The 17,545-nt window shown below is 41.3% G+C and overlaps 1 protein-coding gene across 1 annotated transcript in view; it reads left to right on the top strand.

Annotated features, from left to right (window-relative positions):
- Positions 1-17,208, top strand: part of LOC104338186 (mucin-5AC) — a 49,473-nt gene extending 32,265 nt beyond the window's left edge. The window contains exons 15-31 of the mRNA XM_075427124.1: positions 351-445; positions 1,238-1,364; positions 2,115-2,370; positions 4,910-4,962; positions 5,324-5,424; positions 6,268-6,419; positions 6,853-6,991; positions 7,079-7,192; positions 7,723-7,902; positions 9,132-9,371; positions 11,900-12,056; positions 12,344-12,472; positions 12,841-12,967; positions 13,673-13,716; positions 13,808-14,005; positions 15,298-16,286; positions 16,987-17,208. Of these exons, the coding sequence (XP_075283239.1) occupies positions 351-445; positions 1,238-1,364; positions 2,115-2,370; positions 4,910-4,962; positions 5,324-5,424; positions 6,268-6,419; positions 6,853-6,991; positions 7,079-7,192; positions 7,723-7,902; positions 9,132-9,371; positions 11,900-12,056; positions 12,344-12,472; positions 12,841-12,967; positions 13,673-13,716; positions 13,808-14,005; positions 15,298-16,286; positions 16,987-17,208 (3,323 nt within the window). The remainder of the gene's footprint in view (positions 1-350; positions 446-1,237; positions 1,365-2,114; positions 2,371-4,909; positions 4,963-5,323; positions 5,425-6,267; positions 6,420-6,852; positions 6,992-7,078; positions 7,193-7,722; positions 7,903-9,131; positions 9,372-11,899; positions 12,057-12,343; positions 12,473-12,840; positions 12,968-13,672; positions 13,717-13,807; positions 14,006-15,297; positions 16,287-16,986) is intronic.
- Positions 17,209-17,545: the final 337 nt, after the last annotated feature.

Below are 17,545 nucleotides of genomic sequence, written 5' to 3' on the forward strand. Positions count from 1 at the left end.
TCAGAAACAAATATCCAAAATGAAAGCACTAGGGATAAGTAACAAAATAAAGGAGGAGTCACAGAAACATAACCGAAGGAAACTGTACTGTCATTGAAAACAGAGAGGATGTCTAAGCTTACAACTTGGTGTCAGAGGAGTGGATTGCAGGAGTATCTTCGGAAATGTTTTACTCATCCCCTTCAGTGAGTCGTCTTCACCTTAGCGTAGAAGCTGAGTGAAAAACATACAGGAGAAGGAGAGATTTGATGTAATTCCAGAATTGGCTTCATAAAGCCAAGGCAGTGTGTTTTTGTGACTAAGGAAATACAAAGAGTAATGTGCATTTGTATTGTTTGTTCTCTTCACAGAAAAATATGCTCAGCATTGGTGTGGACTATTAACTGACAGCAAAGGACCTTTTGCTGATTGTCACTATGCAGTGAATCCCTCTGTTTACCACACGGTATTTTGTTAGACTGTTTTTCTCTTTAGAAACAATAGAAACAGGATCATTACAACTAGCTACCAGAAAATCAGACATGTCTCTTGTCTTACGCAGTGGCTGTATTTTCATTTCTGTATTGCAGCACTTGCTTCTTTCAACATCTATTTCTGTCTGTCTGGTAACATTACCTTATTTCAATTGCCAGTCTTGGCTTCAGGATCCTGAGTTGCTTGCAAATGAAAAGGCAGCTATTTACTCCTGGATAGATATGTACGTATGGTAGGAAGTGTATGTAATTGCGTGACAGATGCTTGCTTGAATATCAGTGAATTGTTGTCTCATCAGCCTCATACCTCATTAATACTTGGCACAGAAAGCCCATCAGCTAATTACCATCATTCTGCTATCAGTGTGTTGCCAATCTTTCTTTTCACTATGAATCATCCAGGTACGGACACTGGTGAAATCATGTGTCTAGACTGCATACTGTGAATAGAGATTTGTATGCCATTGTGCAGCATATTCATAAATATGGGTGAGAGGAACAAGAAGCTGTTAAATGTATAACAGTCCTTAAGACCACTATTTCCCAATAATAACTGCAGACGTTGACTGGATTTCCATTACCATCATTCTCCCCTGCCAGGAAACTTAGACAAAAGACTGGAAAGTGATAAAGCTATGCTAGTCTTGTCTATAAGTAAGCATAGCTGAAGAAGGATTAGTGCATACAACAAGAAGGATAACATTAATTTTTTCAGATTGACAATATTACCAGTGCTGAGACTTTATTTTTCTCTGCATTCTTAGAACTGCATGTTTGACACATGTAACTGTGAAAATAGCGAGGACTGTCTGTGTGCAGCCCTGTCGTCCTATGTGAGAGCTTGTGCTGCAAAAGGAATCCAGCTGCATGGATGGAGGACTGATGTCTGCTGTAAGTACTCTTTATCCCATTTCCTAAGAACACACATCAATAAAAATTGCTGATCAGAGATTATTTTATACTGCTTTCTGGGCAAATATAGTAAGTGTTAAGGAAGGGATTTTGTTACGTGTACTGCTGGAAGTAATTCTTTACTGTTTCCCTAGAATCAATCCATTGCTAGCAAGAGTGAATGTGAATAGATGGGGGATACAGCTTGCTTAGGAAAGAGACTGCTGTTATGGAAGTGCCTCCACCTGTTTCTGTGCAACTTTGAATTCCACTATAGCTTTATGTATCACAAGTTATTGTAGAGAAAACGGGATGTATTAGAATAACAGTACTAGTAATACTAACCAGAAGACTTGCAAATGAAAGGTCTCTGAAGCTGCATGCTGGGTTCCACTGATCCAGTAGGTCTCTTTTCAGCATACCAGGAGACATTCAAGGAGACAGTTTGTCTAATACTTCAAAAGGTTTAGAAGTCTAGGAAACAAATGCCAGTGTCAAATGGAGGTTTCTTTCTGAAATTTCATTTGAAAAAGTATTTTCTTCTTTGCATACATCATTCATTCCACATGTACAGTAGCTTTTCAGGTCTAACTCTGGAAGTACTCAGGCATACATTTACGTGAAAGATGCAACATAGGCAGAGGTACACAATATCATTTACATGTTATTTCTGCTGCCTATGGTTTCTTTTTTTCCCACTAGAAATTACCATCTGGAACTAACAACCCTATTCTGTTTTCCTCTCTCAAGCAAAATACACCACCTCATGTCCCAAATCCCTAAACTACAGCTATACCATCTCTTCCTGTCAACCGACTTGCCGGTCCCTGAGTGAGCCTGATGTCACATGCAGCATTAAGTTTGTTCCAGTTGATGGCTGCACCTGCGTAAATGGAACCTACATGGATGAGACTGGGAAATGTGTGCCTGCTAATGAATGCCCCTGCTACTACAGAGGATCTCCCATACCATTTGGAGAAGTTGTCCATGAAAATAGGCTTGTATGGTAAGTGAATCTTCAGCAAAATACTTAAGAAATAGTATATATATTTTCATATTCAAATCTGCTATATTTAAAATGGTGTCACCCTGCCTTGCCTGAATTTAAATACAATGCTTTCTCATTTTTTTCAGCTTTGTTTTCAACTTTTAAGAGTGGTACATGTTTCCTTGAGCTGGAAGACAGGGATGGGGAGCAGAACGAGGCCCCTATAATCCGAGGGGAAACAGTTAATTACCTACTATACCACTTAGACATACACAAGTCTGTGGGGCCAGATGTGATCCACTGAGGGCGCTGGCAGAAGTGCTCACTAAGCCACTTTCAATCATTTAGCATCTGTCCTGGCTAACAGGGGAGGTACCAGTTGACTGGAGGTTAGCAAATGTAACACCCATCTACAAGAAGGGATTCGAGGAAGATCCTAGGAACTGCAGGCCTGTCAGTCTGACCTTGGTCCTGGGGAAGGTTATGAAGCAGATCATCGTGAGTGCCATCACACAGCACGTACAGGACAACCAGGTGATCAGGCCCAGTCAACATGGATTTATGAAAGGCAGGTCTTGCTTGACTAAGCTGATCTTCTATGACCAGGTGACCCACTTAGTGGATGAGAGAAAGGCTGTGGATGTTGTTTATCAGGACTTTAGTAAAGCCTTTGACACCATTCCCCACAGCACCCTCCTGGAGAAACTCGCTGCTCATGGCTAGAATTGCGCTTACTCTTCGCTGGGTAAAAAACTGTCTGGACGGCTGGTCCAAAGAGTTGTGGCATTAATGGAGCTAATTCCATATGGCAGCTGGTCACAAGTGGGGGTCAGTATTGGGGCCAGTTGTGTTTAATACCTTTATCAATTGTCTGGACAAGGGGACTGAGTGCTTCCTCAGTAAGTTTGCTGATGACACCAAGTTGGGTGGGAGTGTCGATCTGCTTGAGGAGAGATAGGCTCTACAGAAGGATCTGGATGGGCTGGATTGATGGGCCAAGGTCAATTGTATGACGTTCAACAAGGCCAAGTGCCAGGTCCTGCACTTGGGTCACAACAACCCCATGCAACGCTACAGGCTTGGAGAAGAGTGGCTGGAAAGCTGTCATGTGGAAAAGGACCTTGGGGTGTTGGTCGACAGTTGGCTGAATATGAGCTGAACTGTGTTCAATTTTGGGCCCCTCATTACAAGAACGACATTGAGGTGCTGGAGCACATCCAAAGAAGAGCAATGAAGCTGGAGAAGCGTTTAGAGAACAATTCTTGTGAGGAGCATCTGAGGGAACTGGGGTTGTTTAGTCTGGATAAAAGGAGGCTCAGGGGAGACCTTATTGCTCTCTACAACTACCTGTAAGCAGGTTGTAGCAAGGTGGGCGTCAATCTCTTCTCCCAGATAACACAGAATCGTAGAATCATAGAATCATAGAAAGCTTTGGGTTGGAAGGATCCTTTAGGGGTCATCTAGCCCAAGCCCCCTGCAGTGAGCAGGGACATCTTCAACTAGACCAGGCTGCTCAGAGCCCCGTCGAACCTAGCCTTGAATATTTCCAGGAATGGGGCTGCCACTACTGGTCTGGGCAACCTTCCAGTGTTTCACCACACTCACTGTAAAAAATTTCTTCCTTATATCTAGTCTGAACCTACCCTCCCTTAGTTTAAAGCCATTGCTCCTTGTCCTATCACAACAGGCTTTTCTAACAAGATTTTCCACATCTTTCCTATAGGCCCCCTTCATATACTGAAAGGCTGCTATGAGGTGTCCCCACAGTCTTCTCTTCTCCAGGCTGAACAACCCCAAATCTCTCAGCCTTTCCTTGTAGGAGAGGTGCTCCAGCCCTCAGATCGTTGCCCTCCTCTGGACCTGCTCCAGCAGCTCTATTCTGTGATAGAACAAGGGCAAGTGGCTTCAAGTTGCACCAGGGGAGGTTTAGATAAAATTTCAGGAAAAATTTCTTCACTGAAGGGGTTATCAAGCACTGGAACAGGCTGCCGGGGAAGTGGTTGATTCACCATCCCTGGAGGTATTTAAAAGACACGTAGATGTGGTGCTTAGGGACATGATTTGTTGGTGAAACACGTAGATGTGGTGCTTAGGGACATGATTTATTGGTGAATTTGGCAGTCCATTTACGGTTGGACTCAATGATCTTAAGGGTCTTTTCTGATCTACATGATTCTGTGATTCTATGATATTTCCAGATTGATAGAGCAATTGTATTCAGGTACATTTTCTATTTACTTACATGATTTTTCCAGCATAAAATTATGACAATCCTAGCAAGGGGAGATCTTATGAAAAAGTAGTTAACAAGTAGGGACATATACTCATTTCAACCTATGATTTTTCCTGTTAAGCAATAATGGATATTGTATGAAAGCAGCACTGGTAGTGGTACTGAGGGAAATTCTTTCCTGAGATTGCAAAACAGCATTCTTTCCTGAGACTGCAAAACAGCATTGTGGCTTCAAAAATTCTGGAACTTGACAAGAGAGAAGGAGCTCTCAGACTCCATACATGGTTTGAGAGGAAAAAAAATATGGTTTTCCCTCTATTACAGCACTTGCATCCAGGGAAGTTTGAATTGCATTGGAGTACCCAATCCAACTCCAGGTAAAAAAAAACCTTCGACTTAATCCTTTTCTCTGTGCCAGATTTTGGACATAAATATTTTCTTAGTGGATCTTTAATAACAGAAATATTTCTCATTTAGTTATAGTGCAACTGTTAACATAAAAGACAGGAGTGAACCTAGATTAATGCTAAGACCTCTTTTTCATAGCGTTTCTTTTCTGAAGCAGTGGAGGGGGGGGTTCTGGGAATTGAGCGGTCTGACGTGAATCTATTTAGCAGACTGAATAGGGACAGCAATCCCTACTAACTGGAATATACAATTTCCAAAGAATTTCTAGATGGCTTTAATGGCTACAGCTGTGGGATAAACCCTGTGCTCTCACTTCTTTCTTTCCTCTAGTCTGTGAATCTCCCATGGTCTACTTCAACTGTAGAAATATCACTGCAGGAACAACTGGAGCAGAATGTCAAAAAAGTTGCCAGACTTTGGATATGCAGTGTGTAAGTATGCCATGGCTGGATGAAGTGGTGCTTCCAGGTTTTGTCTGTGCTCTTAGTGCTAAATTAATTGATCTAGCTGATCTGCTTCAAATCTACAAAGCATATAATTTGTGCTTGTAGCAAAAGCCTAAAACTGTGTTTTGAAGCATGAACAATGGGACCCTTAGACCAAAATACAATAAAGTAACATCCAATTTAATCCATAAGATTAGCATCTACCTTTCTTCAGCTACTGCAGGTAACTGTAACTAGTAGTGAAAGTATCTAGGGATCTGCCACACATTTTACTTCTTAAGCAGAAAATTACTGGCTATTAACTGATGAGGAGAAATCATTGTTTCCCATACCATGATGCAATGGTGAACTTCTTGCACATCTAATTATATTACTCCACCTAAGTGCATGGTAGCCACATGCCATTTCATGAATAAATACCATATGAGATAAACAGATTTCAATGTAACTCAACCAAACTGAAAAATACATTATTTATTTTCTTTTTAAAGTTCCATTCAATCACAAATCACCCACTACAAAGTGTAAGGCTTCTTCAGCTAACACAGAGAAAGACTTAAGATTAATGTATTTTGAATTTCACAGATTCCAACAGTGTAATCAGGATTGGTATACATTAAACACTTATCTTGAACAGGTTTATATTCTATTGAATCAATGGCTAATAACTTCCTTTTTGTTCCATTGTCCCGTAAGTACTTTGCAGTCCTCTCCCATTTAAGCTGGACAGCAATAAGACCATATAAGATGTTTTATGAGAGTTTAATCTTCCTTTTCCTATTGTGATTATTTCATGCTGAAATTGTATCTTCCTCTTGACTTTTCCAGTATAGCACGCAATGCATATCTGGCTGCGTGTGCCCAGCTGGGCTTGTGTTAGATGAGAATGGTGGTTGTATCCCTGAAGAGGACTGTCCTTGTATTCACAATGAAGCCATGTATCAGCCCGGGGAAAAGATCAATGTTGACTGTAACACATGGTAAATATTTCCTCAGAAGTAGCACTCCAGTTCTATCACTTGCCTTTCCAAAGATCTTTAATAGTACAGCAGTGAGGAAAGATTTGGATTGCACATTTCATCAGCTGATGGATCTTTTAGGTTTGGATTAAACAGTACAAACAGGTTTCCGTCTGATGTAGGCAGATGGCCAAAGCATAGAGTGGGAGCAAATCTTTGGGACTACAGTGTTCATGAAGTATTATCCTATTTTGCAGTTAATGCATTCAGAGTAGCAGAATAGAACTTTGCTTTAATTCTTCATATGAAAAATATAAAAGATTATTTTAACTCCAGAATCAATACAACATTAACCAGGGAAGAGTTGCCGCCAGACAAATACTGAGTTACTGGGATACATCTACACAAAACGATGAGTTGCTGTATTATTAAAATGTTTTCTTGTCATTTCTAGTGTATGCAAGAATAGGAAGTGGGAATGCACCGAAGATCAATGTCTGGGCACCTGTGCTGTTTATGGAGATGGTCATTATAATACCTTTGATGACAAAACGTTTAGCTTCAATGGAAACTGTGAATACACACTAATCCAGGTACAGATAATTAGCAACAGCAAATGAGACGTAACCTTGATTGTGTTCTCAAAAATAGTATATTTTTAAATGTTATTCTCTACCCAGGACCACTGCGGGAAGAGTGGCACGGCCAATGGGACCTTCAGGGTTATCACTGAAAATATTCCCTGTGGCAACACTGGGACAACTTGCTCAAAATCTATCAAAGTTTTCTTAGAGGTAAGAAGGTTTTGCACACAGACCATTTTTATTATGTATCTGTTTAGGGCTTAGGAGAAGACTTGATATACATTGCTTCAAGGAATTTGGAAAAATATTTTAAAGAGCAAATCAACATGTAAATTAAGCTTAAATCAGACTCAAGTGAAACATTTTGTAAAGCTTCCCAGCTTTCTATCTTCCATATCCCACCCTATCTTATACCACTCTTGGGCAAACTACAGATCTACAGGAAGACTGTCCTTAGCAGAAATTCAACCTATCATGTCAGAAGGTTATTTTATTCTGTGCATTGTGGTTCCTCCATGACTACCAAAACACTCTTTTTTGACCTATGCCTTTTAAAATACCTTTTTACAATAGTTCCAGGAACCTGAGATTTGAACTATATAGTTTTGATTTATCGTATTTGGATTATTTGTTTTCATTATATAAACTATTTGTAGTACTGTTAAGAGCAGGAAAACATGTTTAAGAGCAGAGCTGCAACTACTGAGTTAATTTTTAAACACCTTCTCCTCCTGTTTCAGAGCTATGAACTGATACTTGGTGAGGAGCATGTCAGTGTTGTGAAGAGAGGACAAAATGATGAGGTGCCATACACAGTCCGCTATATGGGTGTGTACTTGGTGATTGAGACCACAAGTGGACTGATCCTCATATGGGACAAGAAAACCAGCATCTTCATCAAGCTCAGCCCTGCTTTTAAGGTGCGAAACTAGCAGTTACATGGCCATTTACAGTCCAGATTTGGACTGGGTGTGAATTTTGTTGAGACCCTGTCAAGATCTGAAACAGGTGATGTCTCTAGCATTCCTGCAGGACATCCCAAGTTGCTTTCATTCCTCTGATCCCTCAGGAAGCCATGTCATCATCCTGCTTCTGCTCTGAGCTCTGAAGGCAGCTTTCAGTGCCCGTTTGTCCTGACAGACAGAACATTTGGCAAACAGCTTCTTTGGACTTGACTTTCTTAAAATTACCCACATAACCTTAGTAAAGGTCTTGATCTTGAAAGTAATCCATTATTCCAGCTCTGATTGACACACGAATCAAATTATCATGCTTCAAGAACAAGGAAGTGAAATATTATGAGTGAAAGCCTCTTATAAAATGCTACCATGTCTTTTTCAAGCATATATCTACACAGGCGATAAGGAAAATGTATTTGTGTTGTTGCACTTCTTCTTCTAGTTTATGACATAGAAGCACTAAAAACTGTAGTAAATGAGGAATTTGCTATCTTATTGTATACCACAGTGACATTTCAAATAGGTATACAAATTAATTGTAATTTAGAACCAGATATACAAATTTATTTCAGTATCATAGGTTGTTTTGCTGCCTCACCCACTGGCACTTTAAGAAAGTAGTAGTAATATGGAAAGTATGCACCTTAGATTCATAGAGCAAGCATAGCATCTATTGTAGCCTATCACTGTTTTAGAGATCCATAAATTTAGAGCAAGGGATATTTCTGGATGTACAAGGAAAATGTCATTTCTTTTTATAGCTGTAAGCAGTCACAACAGTAAAGACTCAATGAGTAGACTATGTGGCTGGACTGGTAGTATTTATGACACCTTTCTAAGGCTATTTTTTATGTGTACATCTTATTTTATATAACAAGGCTTAAATGAAAAGCTTAGTCAGCTAACTGTGAGTCCTCTTTTCCTTGTTAAAGACATACCTCAAAGACAGAAGGTTGCAATAACAAAGAAGGTTTTATTGTTCAGTTTTAAAAGAGGAAATGTCAGCCGCAGTGTCCTTCCAGCCTTAGTGGTCGTGTTCTGTTGCTGAAGAAACAAAGAATGAAGATGGTCAGGAATGTTAGAATAGAATGATACCATGATAAGACCTGAATTTCAAGTATTCTTTCAGTCTCAGGTGTTCTTTCAAGTTTTCTGACGTCCATTATTTTTTTATTTACTTCCTTTTGCAGGGCCAGATCTGTGGCCTCTGTGGAAATTATGATGGCAACGGCATCAATGACTTTACTACAAGGAGTCAGTCTGTGGTAGAAAATGTTCTAGAGTTTGGAAACAGCTGGAAAGTATCCTCTACGTGTCCTGATGCTAACAGCATAAAGGACCCATGTTCCACCAACCCTTATCGAAAGTCCTGGTCAGAGAAGAAGTGCAGCATCATCAACAGCAACATCTTTGCTGCCTGTCACTCTCAGGTATTACCAGGGCAGAGGTTTACTGTGTAAAGACTTAGGTCGGTGTGTTATTGAAGCTGCTATCCTCACACATTTAACATGCGTACCTTATTTAATAGCATGTTTCACTTTGAATTATGTCAGGAAAACTTCCATCTGAATCCCCTCCAATGGGACAGATTTATAGAATCATAGAATCATAGAAAGTTTTGGGTCGGAAGGGACCCCTAGAGGTCATCTAATCCAACCTCCCCGCAGCGAGCAGGGACACCGCTAACTAGATCAGGTTGCTCAGAGCCCTGTCCAACCTGGTCTTGAATGTTTCCAGGGATGGGGCCTCCACTACCTCTCTGGGCAACCCGTTCCAGTGTTTCACAACCCTCATTGTAAAGAATTTCTTCCTTATATCCAGCCTAAACCTACTCTGTTTTAGTTTAAAACCATTACCCCTTGTCCTGTCACTGTTGTCTCTACTAAAAAGATTGTCCCCATCTTTCCTATAGGCTCCCTTTAAGTACTGAAAGGCTGCAATCAGGTCTCCCCTTAGCCTTCTCTTCTCCAGGCTGAACAAGCCCAACTCTCTCAGCCTGTCCTCATAGGAGAGGTGCTCCAGCCCTCGGATCATTTTTGTAGCCCTCCTTTGGACCCGCTCCAACAGTTCCATGTCCTTCTTGTGCTGAGGGCTCCAGAGCTGAACGCAGTACTCCAGGTGAGGTCTCACCAGAGCAGAGTAGAGGGGCAGAATCACCTCTCTCGACCTGCTGGCCACCCTTCTTTTGATGCAGCCCAGGACACGGTTGGCCCTCTGGGCTGCCAGCGCACATTGCCGGCTCATGTCCAGCCTTTCGTCTATCAGTACCCCCAAGTCCCTCTCAGCAGAGCTGCTCTCGATCCTTTCATCCCCCAGCCTGTATTGATACTGGGGATTACCCCGACCGAGGTGTAGGACCTTGCACTTGGCCTTGTTGAACCTCATGAGGTTCACACAGGCCCACCTCTCCAGCTTGTCCAGGTTCCTCTGGATGGCATCCCGTCCTTCTGGTGTCTCAACCGTACCACTCAGCTTGGTGTCATCTGCAAACTTGCTGAGGGTACACTCGATGTCACTGTCCATGTCATTGATAAATATATTGAACAGCACTGGTCCCAGTACGGACCCCTGAGGGACTCCACTCGTCACTGGTCTCCATCCGGACACTGAGCCATTGACCACTACCCTTTGGCTGCGACCATCCAACCAATTCTTTATCCACCGAACGGTCCACCCATCAAATGCATGGCTCCCCAATTTAGAGAGAAGGATGTTGTGGGGGACCGTGTCAAAGGCTTTACAAAAATCCAGATAGATGACGTCCATTGGTTTTCCCTTGTCCACCCTTGTTGTTACACCATCATAGAAAGCCACTAGGTTGGTGAGGCAGGACTTGCCCTTGGTGAAGCCATGCTGGCTGTCTCGAATCACCTCCCTGGCCTCCATGTGCCTTAGCATAGCTTCTAGGAGGATCTGTTCCATGATCTTCCCAGGCACAGAGGTGAGGCTGACAGGTCGGTAGTTCCCAGGGTCTTCCTTTCTACCCTTTTTGAAAAGGGGCACGATGTTTCCCTTTTTCCAGTCAATGGGGACTTCCCCTGACTGCCATGACTTTTCAAATATCATGGAGAGTGGCTTGGCAACTACTTCAGCCAGTTCCCTCAGGACTCTGGGATGCATCTCATCAGGTCCCATGGACTTCTGTACGTTTAGGTTCTTCAGGAGGTCCCAAACCTGGTCTTCACTTACAGCTGGAGGGATTTTACCCTCCTGGTCTCCTTCATGCCATCCATCGACTTGGGAGGGGTGAGGAGAGAGGTTGCCAATGAAGACTGAGGCAAAAAAGTTGTTGAGTACCTCAGCTTTCTCCTCATCTGCTGTTACCAGTTTGCCGGTCTCGCTCATGAGTGGGGGTACGCTTTCTTTGACCATCTTTTTGCGGCTGACATACCTGTAGAGAAGCCCTTCTTGTTATTTTTCGCATCCCTATATAGTCCCTATCTGTAAGAAATAAAAGGACATTTAGTTCATAGAAAATCTTGACCTATTACAAATGAATAATAATTTTCTTTTAGTGTGACAACTAAAAATTCTCATATACCATGTACAGAACACAAGCTCAATGAAATAATAACATAGCAACAAACTATCAGCATAGCCTTTATCTGACACTAAGTACATACCAAACAATGCAGGTAACTTGTGCTCTTACCTCAGTTCTTTCCACTGGCAGAGACCTTCATTTTCAAGGGCAGTTGCCTAATGTTGCTTGGGAACATGAATCTAATCTTCTACTAGGACACAAGTCTGGGTGTCTAAGAATCTGTCAGTATGTGATTTGGATGTATCATCTGGCATCACCTCTGGTGTTTAACAGTGTATATAAAGAAAAGAAAAAGAAATTACTGATGTTGGCTTTTCTTCTGAGATATTACAATTTTAAGAAGATTACCATAGCAAAGCTAAGAAAGAATTTAGAAGGTAGGATGTACAGTATTACATTTCTTTTTCATAACAGGTTGAACCTGCAAAATATTACCAAGCATGTGTGACAGATGCTTGCGCATGTGACACTGGAGGAGACTGTGATTGCTTTTGTACAGCAGTAGCTGCCTATGCTCAAGCATGTAGTGAAGCTGGTGTCTGCATAGCCTGGAGAACACCATCAATCTGTCGTGAGTTTTATGTCATAAACACTTCTTCTGAGAGTGTGGTTAAATATACAGTGCTTGGCTGATGTCCTGTCCTTGAACACATACTGGGTATCTTAAGTATGTGCATTATAATCTCGCTGCGTAGACTTTTCACACTAAGCTGTTTAGACGGTCACACAATTTCACGTTCTCATTCACAGTTTTCAAGACTGTTCAAGCAGCATTGCAGGGATATGATAAACAGACCTGAGTCAAAAAAACTGCTTTTATTTTTTTCTGATCATGTCCAAATTTCTTTTTCTCCTTAGCACTGTTTTGTGATTACTATAATCAACAAGGGGAATGTGCGTGGCACTATAAGCCTTGTGGAGCCGCCTGTATGAAGACCTGTAGGAACCCAAGTGGAAAATGCCTCCATAACTTGCCGGGTTTAGAAGGTAAAAAGAGCTACAAGTACCTTTAAGTGGGTACATTTTATTATGTTTTTAATGGTCTTTAATGGAGTGTATTTCCCTCACCAGCTGCATTTGCACCATTCAATTCTCTTCAACATCATTGCATCCACATGAAAGGAGTCAAAGTATGGAAACTGGAGTTAAAAACTTCCCAAGGACTAAGTCCTTGTGGGCGGGATCTGCTGATGCTAGTACTCTGCATTACTTCCTAGAATTACTGGAAAAAAATAAGTAGTAAAAATAATGACTATTAAAAACAAGACCTGCGAACGCATTATGCACAAATAAAACTTTTGCTGGCTGTATCTCATTCTTTTTCTGCCTTCTATATGCACTTCTCCTTCCTTCAGGCTGCTACCCTAACTGCCCACCAGACAAGCCGTATTTTCATGAGGATCAGATGAAGTGCGTCAGTCTCTGCGACTGTTATGATAATGAAGATGGAAAGATATATAGACGGGATGAATGTAATTTATGGTAAGACTTAACATACCAGCCTAATCATGTACAAACAAAAACAATCAAAACAGCAGTGGGAAATTGCATGTTCCTGTTACATGACAGGACTAGTTTCTGCTGCCTGTGTAGAAGGATTGCCTTACTATCTGATGCCAGTTTTCTTACTACATTAGTAGAAAGAAGTTCTTACATAACTTTATGTTCTGTTGAATCTGTTCCTGATTATGTTGTAAATCCTCAGCATAAAGATACAACAGGAAAAGTATGTCCTTTATGACCAGGCTTTCTCTATTTTCCATTCCTGTGGCAGGAAAAATATTGTTCTAGGAGCACAGATATCTAATAGGGGTGTACTTCTACGGATTTTATTACATTCTTGTACTGCTTGTAGTATTTAGACTCTTTCCCTTATTAGCCTGCCTTTTAGTACAAAAACATTGCAGGTGCAAGGAAAGTGACAAGGAGGAAAGAAGAAAAGTGTTTTTTAAGACTTCTGTATGTAGCTTTACATAATATTTAGCTTAACTTCTGTTTATAAGTTTGGGTTTAATATAAAGAAAGATTTTGGAAAACAATGGCAAAAAACAAGCCAACATGAACTGGACACTCAAGGAACAAACACAAAGTGTCCTGTCTTTTGATGTTCGCATCTGGCAGAAAGATGACTAATAAAATTACCTCATAATCCAAAAATATATGGGGTTTTTATGTTTTTTATTTCAGTGAATGCACATCAGAAGGTTTACAGTGCAAGTTTGATGATAAAGGTAAGACAGCTAAGAAGAATTATTAAAAAAAAGAAATACTGGATATTATCATTTCACAGATGCTTGACAATGAATTTCTTCTGCATTATAGCATGCCACTGCATTTATGAAGGGAACAGCTATAAATACGGTGAACTCATCTACAATACCACAGATGGAACTGGATGGTGTTTCAGTGCAACATGCGACGTCAATGGAACAATAAACAGAAATATCTTTAAATGTGACGTATTAACAACAACAATACCATTTACATTTTCTACAAGTCAGCCCACAACTACTGATTCAGGTATGCATGAATACTCTTTCAAATTACAGAAAAATCTCAGAAAGGGACAGCAAATTGCCTGAAAGGGAGAGTTCTTTCATCAGTTAATGGCATATCATTTCACTTGAAACTGTCGACTTCTGCTGGAGCCACCAATCCATCTGGCAGCTTCAGTTGGCAAAGATAATGATAATCAAGGACGTAGAAGTGAGTACAGCATTTCTGACAAACTCAGTCTCCACTGTTTCACCATGGTTTTTCAAGGGGAAAAAAATAATAGAGCTTATTAATCATTGCACCCTGGAGAATCTCCTCATATCCTTGCAAACAAAACTTCGTGGTTCTAAACCAACTTCTGAAAACACAAAAGACAATTACTGCCATTTTAAAAATTATTTACTATATGGGTGCAAACTAAAGATAAGATATCTGCTTTGACAGAATGCTCAAATTATTTAAAACCTTTCTTTGGAACCTTTCCTAATTGTATTTGATAACCAAATCAACAGTTTCCTTCTACTGCTGAAGTACACTTCTACATTATTCCTGCAGTTAATTCATTATACTGAACATGTAATTGTGAGAAATTGCGAGAAATATTTCCACAAAATTATACAATGCTACAGCAAGAACTAAATATTCAACTCTAAGTCTTCTATTAAGTAAAATTCATATGAAGAAAGTGATATAAATTCCACATGGCTATCTTCATAATGCTAAGAGTATGCAAAGAAATCTTACTAAAATAAATAGAAAATACTTATTAGATTGTATATTTCATATATATTGTACGTGCGTATTCTATATTATAATGTATTATACATAAAATACATATCTGTTAAATATCTATTTTATCTTTTGTATTTATTAATATATTACATGTTATAATATTAAAATAAGTAGAAAAGTAATTAACCTGTAAAAATATTTTAAAGCCTGCATGGCTATGCAGTTAAGTTTAAGGACAGAGATAATAGTAAAGAGACTAAACCCTCCTCTTACTTATACCATAGCAATCGTGAGATCACATTATTCTAGATATTGACATTCCACACAAAGGATATCATATTAGCTACATTTAACTACAACTTTTAAATAAATCTCATATAAAGTACCACTAGAAAAAAGAATACAGGCATGAGATCAAAAGCCATCTTAGAAATGAAATTAAGACTGCCAAAACAAGTTCATTAAAATTAAAATACCATACTAACACATACAACATTAAAATCTATGGAACATGAATAGTTTTTTCCTGGCACTTTCTTTAATAAGAACAGACAAGACTTACATTTCCTCCTTTTTAATTACAGAAATGACAACCGCAACACCAGTGCCAACTGTATGTGTGAAGAGTGTGTGTGCATGGTCAGAATGGTATGACTGCACACAGCCTGAAAACAAAACGGACAGTGGAGATTATGAAACATTTGAAAATCTCAGAGATAAAGGATACAGTGTGTGCAAAAATGCAGATGGTGTTCAATGCAGAGCCAAAGAACACCCAGAAACTGAAATATCCAGTCTTAACCAAACGGTACAATGCAGTCAAAGCAGAGGATTAATATGCAATAACAAAGACCAACAATCTATGCTGTGCTATAATTATGAAATCAGAATATTATGCTGCAGCTACATACCATGTTCAAAGATACAAACTACAACACCAATCACCACAAAAGAATTCACAACAATTAGTACTGTAAAACCAACACAATTTACGTTACAGACGAAGACAAAAACAACTGTCAAAAAAGAAACTGTACCGCAAAAAACTGAAGTATCCACAACACCACCGAAAGATACAGAAAGCACCACACCACTGACTGCAACTTCAGCTACAGCAAAGACATCACAAATCTCAACAACAGGATACAAGACCACATCAGCTCTAGCACAAACAATCACAACAGCAACCCAAATTCCAACATCATCCACTACTGCCTACACCATCCTACCATCAACAACAAATACCATCGCTAGCACCACGGATATTCCCAGTACCACTACCCCACCAACAAAAGTCACAACCATCGTCACAACCACCAGCTGGGACAGCACCACCAAGACCACTGCCCCTCCAACACAAGGAAAAAACACCACAACCACACCCATGCCAACAGTGACCACCTCAGCGAGCACCACTGCCAGCACCTCCAGGACCACCGCAAGAAGAACCACAACCACCACAGCCACATCTCCTCCACCACATACCCGCAGTGTGGCAACACAACCTCCAACATCACCCACTACTGCCTCCACCATCCCACCATCAACAATGACAACCACCGCTGGCACCATGGTGATCTCCACTACCACTGCCCCGCCAACACAAGGCACGACAATTTTCATAAACACCAGCAGGACCAGCAACACAGAGACTTCTACCCCTCCAAGAGAAGACACAATCACCACAACCACACCCACACCAACAGTGCCCACCTCACCCACTAGCACTGCCAGCACCTCCAGGACCACTGCAGGAAGCACCACAGTGACCACTGTCACATATGCTCCAACACACAACTCCACTGTGGCAACACAGTCTCCAACATCACCCACTACTGCCTCCACCATCCCACCATCAGTAATGACAACCACTGCTGGCACCACAAAACCAATACAAGGCACAACCACCATCGCAACCATCACCAGGGCCACCAGCACCGGGACGTCTCCCCCTCCATCAGAAGGCACAACCACCACAACCACACCCACACCAACAGTGTCACACTCACACACTAGCACAGCCAGCACCTCCACGACAACAGCAGAAAGCACCAAAATGACCACAGAAACATCGGTTCCAACACATAGCCCCACTGTGTCAACACAGCCTTCAACATCACCCACTACTGCCTCCACCATCTCACCATCAGCAACTAGAACCGCCATTGGCACCATGGTTATCCCCAGTGCCACTGCCCCAACAACACAAGGCAGAACCATCCTCACGACCACCAGCAGGGCCAGCACCATAAAGACCTCTCCTCCCCCAACAGAAGGCACAACCACCACAACTACACCCACACCAACACTGCCCACCTCAGCAAGTAGCACTGCCACCACCTCCAACACCACAAACAGCTGCCAGCAGCGCTGTTCCTGGACACAGTGGTTTGACTTGGATTCCCCCAGCCCTGGTAGTGAAAATGGGGACACAGAGACATTTGAAAAAATCCGGGCTGCAGGGTATGCACTGTGCGACAATCCACAAGACATAAGGTGTCGTGCTATAGACTATTCTGACAAGATTGTGGCCATACTGGAACAGAAATTTGAGTGCAGCCTTGACACTGGTTTTGTGTGCAGAAATAAGGATCAAATCGCAAAATACCCAATGTGCTTCGACTACGAGATCAAGGTGCTCTGCTGTGATAGTCAACAGTGCCAGACGACACCACCATCAGCAGGAAACACTACAGGCTCCTCCACCACAGCCTATCCAGCACACACCACCAGTGTGGCAACACAGCCTCCAACATCAGCCACTACTGCCTCCACCACCCCACCATCAACAACAACAACCACCGCTGGCACCACGGTTGTCCACACTACCAC

The sequence above is a fragment of the Opisthocomus hoazin genome, chromosome 7 (assembly GCF_030867145.1).
Source record: "Opisthocomus hoazin isolate bOpiHoa1 chromosome 7, bOpiHoa1.hap1, whole genome shotgun sequence".
NCBI classification, from domain to species: Eukaryota; Metazoa; Chordata; class Aves; order Opisthocomiformes; family Opisthocomidae; genus Opisthocomus; species Opisthocomus hoazin.